The sequence below is a fragment of the Plectrocnemia conspersa genome, unplaced genomic scaffold, assembly GCF_051122295.1.
Source record: "Plectrocnemia conspersa isolate PC_06_02 unplaced genomic scaffold, ASM5112229v1 ptg000006l, whole genome shotgun sequence".
In the NCBI taxonomy this organism is placed as follows: Eukaryota; Metazoa; Arthropoda; class Insecta; order Trichoptera; family Polycentropodidae; genus Plectrocnemia; species Plectrocnemia conspersa.
In genome coordinates, this window is record NW_028277170.1 from 23,990,413 (window position 1) to 24,007,628 (window position 17,216).

Consider the following 17,216-nt stretch of genomic DNA (forward strand, 5'->3'; position numbering starts at 1 on the left):
CGTATGTGAGTCTATATTTTTATATGTATATGAATATGACGCTATTGCATACACCGGATAATATAACATTTATATTTTTATTCGTGTCATATTATATAGATATTTATCATCATAACTAAATCATTTTTAAGCATTAAAAATGTGTGCCGCCTAAAAAATATTATAATACTTAAATAGCATTGTTTTTATTTTAAGCTCGACTTTAATTTGAGTTTAGAGACAAATTATATATTTTAGAGACATTGAAATTGAACACAATGTATAAAAAAAATATTTGTTTCTCTCTGGCTAATCACGGATTTATTTCTCTATTATTTTTATTAAGAATGAATACTTTTGTTGCTATTAAAAAAATTAAAAAATACATGGATTTTAATTTTAGAGCGGTCGAAAAATTGTATTGATTCCCAATATCAAGAGTCAGCGGTTTAAAAATATTTTCAAACATATCTCGATTATAAATCTTGCACGCATTCGTTTTATCGAATATAAAAAAAACATACACCATGAAATTAATACTAAACGAACATCGTTGCTGAATGCTGAACAGAAATCATGACCGAGTTGAAGTGGTTACACAAAGGCCAGCCATGTGGTCATGATTTATATGGCAGCTGTGGGGCACAAACTATACATATCGCATGTACATTTATATATTCAATAGACATCTATTACATATATCCACACCGAAACCACGTCACTGAATTACAATTCAAATGCGATATATATTTTAATAAGCCATTATGACCGTTTATGCGTTTGCCTACAAAATATTTATATCAATCATGCAGATGTTGCGATATATAAAATATATATAAAATATTTATACACAGAATTAGACTCAGCTAGATCACGAGGTTAGATATTCTTCATTGCGATTCTATGATTCGTTATGGACGAAATGAAAGCATCAGCGATATCTTTATAACCATGCGATCTGTCACTATCGGCGTGGCTCAAAATCATAATGCTCTAAAGTAATTTCGGTAACATGAGATCAACGTTTGTAAAAAAAAAAATTCCTTTTGAGGGTTACGATAACTCTAACGCCCGCACGGTCTCGTTTTCCAGGGAAACATTGCTTGAACACACCGTAAATTTCGTCGTATAAAGCGGTAAGGGTTGCGTCCAAGTAACGACGCACGTTTAAATCAGAGTCATATCGATTTGAAAATGATTCATTCTTTATCTCTACGAGACAATTTAGATTCAATGTGAAGATGTGAAGTACGTAATTATGTTTTAGAAAAATATAAGCGCAAATAAAATAATTTATTTTCGCAATACTGCTATTAAATTAAACCATTAGGATTTTTCAGATATTTATTAAGGCATATTCGTTAATGTCAATCTGGACAATCGAAATTTTATCCTGCATACGCGATAAATTGCCAAAGAGTCCATTAAACCGATCCGCTTTGACAGCCGTCGATTCACGCACTCATCGGGCTCAATGAGCTGTCAAATCGTTTTTAATAAAATTAAAACTGCATACCTAGGTATTGTATTATTTATGTGTTTCGTTCCGGACGATGACCAAACTTGTCATTAATATGCATGACGTGACGCGTTAAGCGACGCGATCGAAACGTGTGTATAAAATTTACGTGTTGAATAAAGTGTAACGAGCTGAGTATATTTATGTACATTATTACACCAACCGTGGTGTGCAAAAGATACAAAAAAAAAAAACAAGCAACTGCTTCTCTCTAAAGTTAAAACAAAAAATTCATAGCGGAATTTTACTATTTCTAATTATAATTTTTGGACCTCACCAATAATAAACCATTTCATGTGGCATCCATTGTTTTTATTTTGAGACCTCACTGATATTTATTTTGTTGTTCTTTCAGAACAAGGTACATCTCTAAAAATATAATTCACACATTGCCGAAACAATATCTAAGTAATTTGCTTTAAACCTTATTAAAAAAAATATTAGCTTCACTGTTATCAATAAAAATATGATCGAAAAACTTATCCTTCGAGTAACGCGGTTTATAAAAAACATTCTATAAACTGCGGTGATGTAAAAATGCATGGCTTACTACATATGGAACCTCGCCCACTGCCCATGCAGTGAACTGATTTTTAAATTGCACGAAAATTTTTCTCGTCTACTTAAAAGTTCGAATTTTTATAAATGTTTTATTATAAATGTCTAGATTTACGCGATATTTCCTGGAACGTATCTACCACTTTATCGTTCGCTAGCAAAATCCAATGTGTCAGTTTTTTGCAAATTGGCGACAAGTATAAAACCTTAAACACTCGTAACTCAGTAGGTTTAAATTTTAACAAATAGATCGCTATCTATGAAACGCTTAAAAGCCTAAACGTGATCTAAATAAAATATAAAAAAATAGTTTTTTGCTTCAAAACAAGCGATGTATTAGTTCGATCAGACCCCCATACGAGTCATTTTGAGACTTTCAGAAGAGTTGACGCTCTTAACTGCTTGGTTTTACAGATTAAAAATTAAATTTTTAGTATCTTTTAGAACTACCAAGCACCCCCTATACGTTATGTATGAAAAAAATATATAATTTTTTTTTACGAAATGGCGGCCAATGTAAAAATTTAAAGTGTCATAAATTTGCAAAATGAAATCTTACTGAAAAGTTTTGTATGCAAAAAGTTTTTAGAAGTTTAATTTGCATTTAAAAACAATTTTTAATTATTTTTTTTAATAAAAAACGAGTATTACGGTATATTGACCGGGCCCCCGAACGAGCTTTTATGCGACTCGGCATATAGTTAACGCTCGTATTTGGTTCCTTTTAAAGATATAGACTTGAATTTTTGATACGAAATAGAGCTTTTGTATGTACTTACGATACCGTTTAAAAAAATTAAAAATTAAAAAAAAAAGTTTTTTTTTCCAAATCACGTTTAGTGTTATGAGTAGATCGACCCACCATACATACGCTCATAAGACTTGCAATATAGTTAAGGTCAGTGTGAGCTTATTTATACAGATTTAAAGTTGAATTTTGGTGACAGTTAGGCACCCTGTATATGTTCGTTAGCAAAATTCAATCTGTCAATATTTGTCAAAATGGCGACAAGTATAAAAACTTAATACGTATCAAGGGATGGGCGTATTGTAGTATTATTTAGACATAGTACAATTAAACATTTTTAAGAATAAGGGTTGGCTAGACATATCTATATATTATTTAATAAGTCCTACCTCTTCTCCAGCTGCGTCCCTGTATCTCTGCCACTTGCTGAGTCTCGGTCTCCAGTATTCCAAAATGTACGCCTCTGCGTATTCTTGTCCCTGACCGTTACCGAACCGGCCCTGGGTGGCGGTGGCGGTCACCAATGCCACCTTGCCCAGGTCCACCTGTAGCCACTCTTCACTGTCTTTGGTCACGTGCATTTTTGGACACCATGCACCACCATTGCTCTCGCTGCGCAATCTGTAAAGAAAGAGTAAATTGCAATTAAAGATTGTGTATTCATAAAAGAAAATGATCATATGTATTTATAAACAATATATTGTATAAATCTCCTAAATCTGTTTTTACTAATATTAATTTATTTAACCAATTAGTGCAAAAAATTAATTAATTGCCTGTGAAATATTATTTATTTTAATTAATCATTATATACTTTCATAATCGTTAAAAAAAAATTTGTAAAAAGAGGATGCTGTTCGAATTACTAGGGCGTCAAAAAATGCTTAGTTTATTAATACACATATTTTGCTTAGCTTCGGTTGAATTAATTATAAATTATTTTTAATATTAATTAAGATCATTTAGGGAATAATAATGTTTAGAACGAATGATATAAATAAAGATCAGATATTGTGCGGATTTATATATAAATTAAATAGTTATTGAATTGATTGAAATTAAATCTATTTTTTTTGTAAAATTCATAATCACAAAAACTAATATTGGTATTCTTTAATAAAAACACTATTAAAATAATATTTTTAAAATTAAACAAACTCTCTCAATCGACGGTATAGAGCAGGTAGTAAGTCCAGGAATTTTATAATTTTGGTTTTGGTAAAACAATGATATATAATACATAATTTTTGAACAAAGTATACTGTGATGTATAATGGTTGGATCTCAAATATTAAATATTTTTGCATATATTTATCATACAAAGTGCTTATCTTATCTTCATTAAAATGTTATTTTCTCCAAATAGACTTAGTAGAACTTTGTAATAAATTTCCGTAAATATTTTTGGCGACAGTATGAACTATAAAAAAATCTGCCAAAAAATAATTAAGCAACTCTTGAATGTTTCGAATTTATTGTCCGCGCACGGACCCTATTAGGGGTCGGAGGATGGACACAATTTACGACTTACGAGCATGCAAATCGTGGACCTGTCCACTCGTTTACGCACCGCACTTTGTATGTGTGTATAATTTACAATCGATGTGTTTTCGAAAGCGTCAAAATGTGTTACTACTTGACTTACGGCGGCCTCTCGACTACTCGGAATACATTTGCATGTTTACGTGTCAGGAATATTGATAAATTAAAAAAAAAAATAGAAACATATATCGTATAAGTTCTTCATACTCATTGATTTGCTAAACATTTTCACTATTACATTAAGATAAATTCAATTTTTTAATCAATTAAAAACGGTCTGGACTACAGATTTAGCAGACTAAAGTTAATTTCTTCCAAAGGATCAGATTTTATCTTAAACAACATTCACAAAATATGTAAGTCTTGTCTTTTAAACCCTCTTCAGTTCATATTTAATTTATTTTGAGATCATCCTGTGTTCCAGTGTTGCAGAAATGCTCTAAGATCACTCCAATTAATAAAAATGTAACAAGTCACGCATTGATAATAAAAAGTCAGTAGCGTTACTCTCAACACCGCAAAATGATTTGAAATTTCACCTTAAAATTATTTGGTATTTCAATGATATAGATTTTTATACTCGCAGATCCTTATGCATACATACATGTAGTCATTAAGAGGATCGTAGCTCCAAAATCGTTTAAGCAATGGATCATTTGCGCTCTTCTAAAGAACACTGATTTAATCACTTACAAATATTCTGATAGAATATACTTTAACATATATCGTGTTTATTAATTTTCATTCCCATTTTTCAATTTGTCCATCCGCGTGTCTGTTTGCTCCCGTTTTCCTGTCCTTATCGAGATTTTTCATATTGCTCGAGAGGTGTCGGCATCGTCGGAATGCTCCCCGAGGAGTCGTCCATCATCCGGGTGCTGAAGCTCGGAAGACATTTGCATTTAATGTATGTATGTGTGTGTTTGTCCGAGACGAAAATGTGGCCGGTTAACTTTACATCTCGGTCCGAAGGTAAATAAAAGGAGACAGGATGCCGCTCGTAGATCATTCTCTGGCTGATGACGCTGCATACCTCTGGGCCATGTGCACGAAGTAATGTTTTAATGACTTCTTCTTTACAGGGGCGATGGTAGTAAAGTGTCGCCGGTTTATGGGGATAGTTAATAAATTTGCGCGTTTTAAAATCCGGATGCGCAAAACTGACGGTTACGCTAATGACGCCTTAAATAGGATCGTTCAACCCGCGGCCCGCGGGCCGCATGCGGCGCACAACACTCAATATTGTTAAAAATTAAACTAATATTAAGAATAACATTAATTAACATGGCATTTACATTATCTATTAAAAAAATTAATGAAATAAAAAAGCAAAAAAAATGAATGAGCTTAAATTTGTAATTTCTGAAAATGCGAAAATTTCGAGATGGTGGATTTGAAACCACATGATTAGAGTTCTCAATCTAATATTAAAATTAATTAACCCAATGGTCAATTATATGAATATTAAAATAATTGATCAAGTATTCGTTTCATAATTTTTTTAATTTTTCTCTCAATATACTCGAGTGATTAGAAGGCGAGTCAATGAGCCGCTCCTTCTTAACAAAAAAAAATATTTTACGCATTAAAAAAATATTTGTGAATAGAATAGAATGTTCATCGGTTGTATCTACTATGACCGAAATTCGCAGAATTCGTTCGTTCGAAATAAAATATTTAAAATCGTTTAACGATTATCTGAAAAACAGGTATGCGTCGAATTTTTTTAAATTTAAAAGAATGAACAGAATGAAAGCACTGTTTTTTTCAAAAAATATTTATAAAACAGAATTTTCTGGTTAAAATTTGAATAATTAACTGTAAGTTTTCATTTGATTTCTGAGACCAATATTTCGAATTGTATAATTCATTGCAGAAAAAAATCTTTCGCACGTACGAAGCAAACATAATGTTTTAACTTGATTTTTTGTCTCTAATTTTTTTATATTATATAATTAGGTATAAGCAAAATCACTGCCACTTACGCTAGGGTCTACGTAACGTGGCGGAGTATATCTGTGCTTTTAATGTGCGTTTTAAATAATTATAAATATCAAGTCCAAGGATGTGTAAAAGGAACAATTGCTGCTTAAATGTAACGACATTTTATTTTTCTTTATGGCAAATGTAACAAAATTACGAAAATTTAAATTAACAAAAAATGACTCTTTTAATACAAATGAAAGTATTTATTATTAAGAAAAAAATCAGCTGATAAATAAATGGGAATTCTGGGGAAATTCTAGGCACGTGTAATACATGATAGTATTTTTTTTAAATCTGTAATTTAGCAACACTAAGCGTTAATCGATTATGGTTAAAAAAATCTATAATTAAACGCTTTCATAACAATCCTTTAAAGATTAAAATTTAGTATTAAAATAATAATGCTTATACTAATGAATCACAATCAAACATTATTACGGTTAAAGGTATATTTTTCAATGCAATTTTTTCTTAAAATTTTGACCCAAATTATGAAAATCTTTTAACTAACATAATAATAAACTTTGCTAATAAACCGTGACTCCGATAGTTAAAAAATATTATACCCACCAAAGCAATTACACGGTAGTTTATTTTTAACGGACACATGTATTTTTTATCTATTGATTTTTCTCATCCCACAGTTCATGATCTATCGTATTAAATTCATCCAATCTCCTTAATTATTCCAAATGAATACTCTCGCGTGTAGGCGTAATGTAATGTAATTATCCGCGATATAACAGTTATATTCGTGAATCATACATGTGTCCAACTCTTAGTGCATTCCTCGCAGAACTCAGAAGCTGAAATATCAAATGGATCGTTTGGGTAATAAGCTTCTTCCGTTGCTTCTAAAAAACAGTAATTACAAGACGCTTCCTTTGCACACTGGTGTTTGTGTGTGAATATGGATGAACCACTTGGACGTTGATAAATAGCGATATCATGAGATTGAACAAAAGGTGAATAATACACGAATATATCTGCGTATATAGAAAACATTTGTAAATGTGAATGAAAAAATCATTTTTATTAAAGAAAATTTATGTATTTTTTTTTTAAAAAAATACAGAAAATTTAATAATTTATATAAAACGTTTTTTTGTACCATCATATACAATACATGATACTAGTATATAATCATTTTATTAGCGCTACAATAAATTAAAAATACGAATTTAATATCGAAGTATGGTGGTTGAAATTTAAGAGCAAAAAAAATTAATAAAAACGTAGCAAAAAGAAACAGATCAAATGCTAATTTAAGTATATGAAGCTATTGATATGTGTGCTTCAGCAGCTAAAGCAATATGCTTATATTTAAACTTAGGGTTGTTTTTATTGTAATATCCGATACATGTGGTTAAGCGAAATATTTATTTCTCAAATTCTTTTTATTGCATCGTTTGAATTGAACGTGTCTAAATGCTGATACAATTAAGGATTGTAATAATACCGTTATTACCCAGAGAAAAATAGTCAATACCGGTATTAACATTACTTAAATTAATTGGTAAAAAAAGATCAAGAAAACCAAAGTATTTGAATACTAAAACAATTATTTTTTCGATTTAATAAATATTTAAAATTCATCATTATCCCTTTAAAGGTTAACAATTTTATAATGCAGAACTGTAAATTATGTTTTGTAAAACTTTGAGATTTTTTTATAATTATATTACAATTAAAATACAATTCTGCCTAATTTTTATGTTTAGTATTTTTTAACGTTTGTTGGATAATCTGTACTATATTTTTGTACATGAATGGATGACTTATTATTTAGAAAAAATAGTATATTAGGATGATCAAAGACAAAAAAATATTTTTGTATAAAAAAATATCGGTTTAAGGTCCGCAATAGCAACAAGCCATTTAAAGAAAAATTTTAAAATGGAATAATAAATATTGGAAAATATATGTGAGAGATTGGCGGACGAGGCGCCGCCAGTCGAGGTGCATCAAATAATATAGAGTTACGTCTATGTTTATTCCACACAGAAAATAAACGGCAATGTCACAAATGAGCGCGGACAAATGGATGTGCGTCAAAAGAGCACTGCCTTATAAGCGCTGCGTCATAAGAGCGCTTACCAAAGTAGCGCTGTAACAAAATATCGTGCGTTAAATGCGCAGACAGTCATATGAGCGTTTGACAAAAGAGCGCAAAAATACTTGGAGAAAATCAAGTAATGAATATATTAGGACTTAGGTAAACAAAATATATGTAAATTGTGAGAAATTTACAAAGAATAGAAATTCACGAGATATAGGCGGTAAAATTAGTATTTTATGTGCCAGAGCGTAATGACGATTAAAATGATTAGCCAATGAAAACATTATTATTTATTAATTATTACGTACATACGAAAGTATGGTTCCCCATCCCCATATGTACGATATTAATATATTTTTACTAAAATGATTTTGAATTTATCATTAGATTTGCTCTGTAATGTTTCAATAAATTGACAAATAATTATCGACTCGACTTGCAATGAATGCGTACAGTTATAGCTTATAGGGCAGGTATATGGCCCGCCAGACCTTTTTTACATTTATTTTAGACTCTACACTTTATCGTAAATGGCGAAAACAAGCACAATATAAATTTTAAGCGCAAAGTGTAAGATAAATAAAATCATCTGAAAATAAATGTGATTGCAAGGGGCTTAAAAAAAAATTTACCGAATTCATTTTAATCATATTGTATAATTATACAAAAGGGATTTACCTATGATTTTTTAAATACCTAATTGTAACCCTTTACAAAAAAATTCACCGCTGTCCAGGTGCATAGCAATGCATGACACGGATGATACGCACTTGTTTAAAATTATTTTTACGATATTAAAACTTAAAGTAATAATTGGTGAATCTGTAAGATTTTTTAAAATATTTTTTTATCAGCCTGATGTTTAATTTTATTGTGTTATTACTAGAGACCTAAATTTTTTGCGATTACGATAAAAATACTTTTTTTGTGAATTTCGTGCTTTGTCTATTCCAAAAAGGGTAGTATTTACACAAATACTACCCTTTTTGGAACAGTTATAGTGATATTTTGTCCATTCCAAAAAGGGTAGTATTTACACAAATAGAACAGTATATATAATTTACTGTTTAATTCAATTTATTTGGGTTGAAAAAAAAATATAATTTATTTGCGATTGTTAAAATAGCCGCATTAAAATAGAGCAAACTTTGAGGAACTCCAGATGAAATTTTCAGTGTTAACAGTTTAGTGAAACAACATGAGCGTATTAAGGATAGCAAATAATCACGGTATTTGTATAGAATGTGGATCAAATGCCGTGTCAAAAGCTTTATCTATATCTAGCATTAAAAGACCTGTACTCTATTTTCTGTTAATATATTAAGTGATTTTTGCGAAAGCCTAACTGTATTATAATATTTTAAATGCTAAAGATTTTTTAATATTTTACTAAATAACGGTATTAAATTTTAATTTATATGCTATTTAATATGACAATTTATTTACTGCATATGCTTACATTTTTTGTCGATTTATTTAATTTGTTTTCAGTTTTGGAATGTATAATTTTTTTTTATAGTGCGCACTGTGGGGTATTTTCCCGATCTGGGCGGCCAAAATTATTTTTCCACTTTAGTTGATCCCATGAGTGCTCTAATTCAAATATATATTATTATAAGTATTAAAAAATACATTATAGAAAAAAAAACTTTTTTTTAAAAAAAACATTTTATTTTTCATGAAATAATTCATGCAATTTTATTTTAATAAGTATTTAAAGTATTTCTTAAATTGTAGGCCCGATTTAGAGGAATTCCGTGTTGAACGGTCGTGCGAATATCGCCGCGTCAAGTGTTAAAAATAAAAAATAAATTATATATGTCACAAAGTTTGATATTTGCTGTTTTTTTAACAACAAAAAGTATTTGACTAGTATTTTATCGTACTCGGTATCGTTTTCATTTTTAAATATGTGTATATTTGGTGATTCTAGACAAATTTTTATTTTATTTTATTAGTTCGCGATCCACAATTTGAGGTTTACTGATTTTACCATGGTGAACATATTATTAAAAAATAATAATCATTATGAAACTGTAATTTAAATTTGACACTAACACGTCACCTAATTAAAAAGTTATAATAGTTTAAAACGTTTAGGTCCTAACTTTCGCGACTAAGCCCCGTCCCATTTTTAAGAATAATGGTATGCAATGTGTTAAAAACCGCATAAATCCGCAGCCAATTTTACATGAATCATAAAGAGAAAGAGCTAAACTTAATATTGTATATAAAATCTACATTAAAAAGTGGTGGGAAATATAACTAATGAACTCAAAATTAGAAAAAAGTACTAAAAAATGGTACTTATTCAAAACAATATTGTGTGTTTAATATGACAGCAACTGCAACAAAGAGCTATGAAACGTAGAAACAATTATCTGCTTTATCAGAATCAATGGTTTGGATTTTTAACTGTACTCAAATAAAATAATAATAATTGTCCAATGTACGAGTATGCAATCGACGCCGAGTAAACGATGCGTGCACTCGAAGGGATGACCGATCGTGGGGGCGTTAGCGTTATGCAAGGAGTGGGGGAATTTTTGATTATTAGCTTTACAGAGCAACTTTTTTTTTACCTGCGCTTAAATTTTCATAATCGACTTTTGGCCGCCCAGTCCCCACCGTGGTGCGTACGATATAGAAAAAGCGTTAGCTAGCATCTCCGTCTTTTCCTGATCTGTGAAGAGATTAATGAACTTATTGTTCAACAATTTATATTTTGTAATTGCTTAGATCGGAGCGAAGCTGATAAACAAAATAAAACACACACCCACAAGCAGTCGTAAAATAAAGGAGCCGCGTCGCCGTTTGTGAAATATCAAATTTTTCACCTTAAACCTTGAGCAATCGTCTGTGTGCCTTCGAGGGTAATAAATACGCTTCGCGAAACAGCCCAGAGGCGTCCCGAAATGAAAAGGGAACCGTTTGATATGGAAACGATTCGAGATACCGAAACGAGCTCTTCAACCCTTAAACTCTCCGCTTTAACGACCCCACAATTCACGCGACGACGCGACCTGTGTTCAACTCTAGTCGTCTTAATACCGGCACAACGATCAATTATGTTCGCAATTAAACGCTTCTTTAACGCCCTCCCGTCTCGTGTGATCTATTTGTATGAACATATGTGGTTTCAGCCGAATTTCGGTATAATACAGCGAAAACAAAATTCTGTTCTAAAAATATTTAATCAAAATATTTGAAGTGAAAAAAAATCGTCAATATAAAACATGTTACCATTACTCTACTTATGAGACGTGGAATTTCATTTTGTAACAAATTTTTGGATATTTTCTGTAAAGAAAATGTAGGTAGGGTGAAAAATAATATGATACAATTTTCATTAAAGAAAATACCGCGGCATAATTTAACGCGCAGCGTGTGATTGCAGTATTTTATTAATAAACTGTTTTAGAGTAATCTTATGAAAATAATATTTTGTAGTTCAATTGATTGTGCAATGAAATATTTAATACAATATTTGGTCCAGCCAGTTTTTTTGATTTTATGTACAATGTATATGTATAAGTTTTTCATTATATTTAATATATAATAAGCACAAGTACGTAAACAATTATGCTTGATAGGCAAGGAATGAAAATCTATAACCGTATCGCAATTAACGTAATCCTCATTAACGAAATACCAAGAAAATAATGTTTTCCTGTATTGAGTTTGAGAACCAAGCGAATTTCCGAGAAGACTTCTTCTGAATCAATCTTAAAGGGTTCGGTTATGTAGCGCAAATTAACCAAGGAAGCATTCAATCCTCATCATCTCTCATTAGACATCATACCATCATCGTTGCGAACTCGTTGCGACCGGAAGTCTTGCATTTCTCATTTTGCGTCTTACAAGAATGTATTATTAATACATACATAAATCTAACATTGGTTACCAAGACGCAGATTTTTACTGAAGATATACATCTAAAATTATTTCCTATGCACCAATGATTTATGTATAGTCACATATTGTATAGTATGGATGTAAAATTATATTCTAAAGTGTTATATTCTGAATCTAAAAGAGTCAAAGAGGCATTGATTTATATGTTCAAGGAATCTTAAAAAATCTGTAAAAATATTTAAATCTGCAATTAATTAATTAAAGGTAGTAAATCAAAATTTATGTGACAGTGTCAAAAAAAAATTAAAATAAACATGAATTAGCAAAACATACTTTTCATAAAAACCATCATATAAATATGAATACAACCAAAATTTTAAGCAAAATTAAAATTTTTAACTCACACAAATACAAATACATTTAAACGAACACAATTAAAAGTTAATAAAAGTGTTGTTCCATTAGCAAGAAATAAACAAAACAGGGACCGAGGTAAAGTCCAGACTACGCCCGAGATGATACCCTAACATCAGTAGTCGAAACTTTAGTAAAAGAGATGCGAGCCCTTAAGTAATGTGTTGAATAAATCCGATAAAAATTTAAACAAAAACATAAAAAAACAAGTTGATTTAAAAAATATTATAATACACCTTTACAGAGATGATGAAATTAAATTATGATATATAAATGTATAAAAATATCTTATAAAACAACCAAATTTTACACCAAACAAATATTGCGTTAAGCCAGTAAAATACTTTTAAATAAAATTCGCAAAAAAGTAAAAACATAAGCTTAAATATTTGTATTTTCAATCTCCTCACAAATTCGTCAAAAAATCATAACCTTTACATAGAAATCAAAACAAACATAAAACTATAGTAATTTACAGTTAGAAAGTACTACAAAATAAGCTTAGCAAAAGGGTTTAACTTTGCAATCGCTCCCAAAAAAATTCAATAATGTTAAAAAATAAACTATTTGGCAAAACTAAAACAAAAACTGCAAAATCACATACTCCAAATTACTAGAATTAAAATATTTTAAGCGTTTAATAATTTTACAAGCTGCTTAATGAAATGCATCGTTTATTCGAAATAAAAAATGTTTATGCTAAAAAAGTATTAGACTCTAAATATGACTTCAACCTCTAAATATTAAAAATTCGTATCACTTTTTAAAGCAAATTAATAAAAAATATCAGACGAAGATCTTTTGGTTAGTTTTGGTATAACTTTACTTTTACAAATATTGCAATAAAGAAGCAGTTAAGACTTCTAAATAAAAAGAAAAACTTCCTAAATATATTTTAGATCTCATAAGCCACTGTCTAAATTGAATCTATTTCATTTACAAAAAAACAAATTGAAGGATTACCCATGGTTCACCTTTATCACCAATAATTGCAAATCTTTTAATGGATCGTTTCGAAACCAGAGGATTAAAAAAATCTGAATTTAATAAAAAAAATTGGCTTCGATATATAGATGACATATTTGTAATATGATCACATGGATTTGCTGAATTGAACGTTTTTCTAAATGTTTTAAATAATCAACAAGAAAAAAAAGCAAACTTTTGGACCCACGGTAAAAACACATACAAAAGCTAATTTTAACCATAATTCTAAAACTAACTATATAACTGAACTATATAGCAGCCACTCAATTTCAATGAGCAGGTAATCTTTTAATGAATTTAATATAAAAGAAGTATTAAAATAAATAGATAAAAATAAAAGATTTTATGTTATTTCACATTTACTATATGATCCAGGAATATCAGAAAAATGGGTTAAGTAGTTTTTAAAGAGAGTGTAAAATAATTTTTAAATATTATAATAACTTAGGAACAATTTTTTTAAATGGAAAAGACAAAATTTATAATGAATCACGAGTATACCAAATTTACATTGTTCAGATTTTACGAAAACAAACTAATGAAAAATCGATAAATAATCAATTTTGCTACAAAACATTGATCTATAATTTGGAATCACCCGAATAAATAAATAATTCCTCCTAATAAAAAAAAATCAGAATCGGTTCTTGAGATTCATTTCAAAAAGAGGATCGTTTTTAACCGTTAACACTGATATAGAAAGTTTATTTTGCAGTTATACTTTTAAGCGAAAACATATTTCGTTGCTCGAAAATGCAAGCGATGCAATTAGCCAACCAATTTCTGCATCTATGATTCGCCAAAGGCGATTCAAATTAAAACTATAAAAGATCTTTTGACACTTTGAGACATTTCTTTCTCACAAGATTAACCACAGTTAAAATTTTAACTGATTTGGTTTGAGTTAAAAAAAAAAATATATTGAATGATCACGAAATTCTTTGCTATTTCAATGTTCAATTACATATATTTGTATATCATACTCTGAACTATGTCTTTGAAAAGCTTGTTATATGTTACGTTATGAATATAGTAACTCAGAATCTTCACCCGCGAAACGTCAGGGGCGCTTAACTTTGGGCGCGCGAGTGTAGAATGCAGATACTAATATTAAGATGCTATTGCACGCGGCGCTGCACATTGCCCATATTGCAAGTATGAAACTCAGTCTGAAGTATATCTAATACGTATGAAGGCTTATTAGACGTGTGTCTAGCTTTTCTGGAAAATGGTTGAGCGCTATTTTTATTGTACAGCAATATGCCCCGTGAAAAATCATCAAAAAAGCAATTTCGTTTAATATAAATTGAACGGAAAATAGTTTATTTATTGAATTTTTTTATTAAACACATTAGAAATAATTAAATTTTTATTCAAAGTCTTGTTTATGTCTGATGCAACATATTATTTTTGTTTGATCATCATAATAAGGATCCAGGCTGTGATTGACAAGTTTGCCTACCCTTTGTGTGTTTGTATACACATTCACAACCATACACTCGGTGTATGTATGTTCACTAACCTTCCCATCCCTCGGTCCTGATTGATAGCGCACTAAACTCGTCAAGAATGATTGATTGCACTAAAGAGCGGCCGTATTTTAATATGGAAATCTGTTATCTTGTTAGCTTTTCCAAATTACTTTTTAGAAAGTTGGGGTACAGCGACGATGACCGAAGCTGGAGACGATTGTTATCTTCTATTTAGAATTTTCAACGCTTGTATGCATAGCACAATATATCATAAAAAACATCTTAAAACACAAAATAAGTGAGCTAATACTGGAAAAGTTCTTACATGTTATAATCGAAACTATAGCTTTCATGCCGATGAGATTCTGATCCAAGAAGATGTTTTTATCTTGATCGGATAGTTGAAAACTAATAATCTATGTCGAATAATCAAGAATACAACCATGCAGATTATTTGCAAAAGATTAGATACGATACTATAGGTTAATATACAAAAGGGTTTCAACTATCAGTCCGAACGAATGAAAAAAGAACGTAAGATATTAACAATGAAATAGATTTCTGAAATAATTGTTAATATTTCATGTTCTAAGACATTAATCAATCAAATGGAAAAACTACCATTTTGCGTAAAAATAATGCGTTCTACCCTGCGAAAAATACTATTGATATTCGGAGCCCATTGTTAACGATCGCCAAAAGTGGCCAGCTTACAATTTTACTTTTAAGGCGTAAATATATTGTGTACAAGAAGCGATAATATTGACCCAATAACTTTTTAAATCAGAAATAAAAAAAACGAAATTTGGTCACACATGGGTATGATGATATTGACCCAATCACATCCTAATCTGTGATTCGCTAGAGCTGTCTTAAATCAGAAATATAAAATATGAAATTTGGTCGCACTAAGGTTAAGCGAGCGGAGGCAGACAAGCATACAGACACCTGAGATAGGTAGATAAATATGCAGTGGGTGTGAAACAGTTAAAAAAATTATTTTTAACAAAAAAGGCTCACAGTACTTATTTTTAAATGATTCAAAAACTTTTCATGTGCAGAGATATAAAAATATGCAGTCATTGTAAAGCATTAAAAATTAAATTTTTAACAAAAAAAGCTCACAGTACTTTTTTAAATGGTGCAAAAACTTCTTGAACGGATTCTCCCTTTCCTATGCAAAAATATAAAAACATACATTTGTTGTAAATCATTAAAAAATATGCGTGAAAATTTTATTAATAACAAAAAAAGCGCTCAGTACTTTTTTTAATGATTCAAAAACTTCTTGCACGGACCTACTCTTTATTATGCAGTAATATAAAAACATGTAGTATTTTTAAAATATTAAAAAATATTTGTAAAAAAATATTTTTAACAAAGAAAGCTAACAGTACTTTTTTTAAATGATGCAAAAACTTTTTGCACGGGCCCCCCTTTGTCTATGCAGTAATATAAAAACATGCAGTCGTTTAAAAACGTTTTAATATATTCGAGAATATTTTAATAATATCAAAAAAGCGCACAGTACTTTTTTTAAATTATTTAAAAACTACTTGCACAGTATATTTGTAAAAATTTGATTTTTAATAAAAGATAATGATAATTTTTTCGAAAAATTTTGGAGATGAGAAAAGTTAATACGGACATAATCGAAAAGGGGTAAAAGTCACAGAAAAACAAAAGCAAAACAAAATATCAGTGTTGCTTTGACAGATCACAGCCGACAATAATTCAACTCGACACTCCAGCGAAGACTATCCATGAAGCAAACCATCCGGGTCGTTCCATAGTCATTATCCTTTTGTGCTTTTTAAAGGCAGTGACAAAATTTTATAATCAAAATCAAGGTATTTTATACCGACTTTCAAAAAATATTTGACAAAGTTATTCATGAGCTATTTTTTCGAAGAGTAAGCTTGTTAGAATTTTTTAGAATTATTTGATGTTTTTGCAACCTATCCCCCTAATTTTGTATCGATTTAATCAGATTTAAATTTTTTTGTAACCTATCTTTGATTATATGTTCAATGCCTCAATTTATGCAAAATATTGCGGAACCTATCTACCGCGCAAATCAAGGTATGACTGTATATT

The 17,216-nt window shown here is 29.9% G+C and overlaps 1 protein-coding gene across 2 annotated transcripts in view; it reads right to left on the bottom strand.

Annotated features, from left to right (window-relative positions):
* Nucleotides 1-17,216, bottom strand: part of LOC148234585 (discoidin domain-containing receptor 2-like) — a 374,653-nt gene that overhangs the window by 54,894 nt on the left and 302,543 nt on the right. For both annotated transcript variants that reach the window (XM_088187968.1, XM_088187967.1), the window contains one exon: nucleotides 3,194-3,425. In XM_088187968.1, coding sequence (XP_088044094.1) covers nucleotides 3,194-3,425 — 232 coding nt within the window. The remainder of the gene's footprint in view (nucleotides 1-3,193; nucleotides 3,426-17,216) is intronic.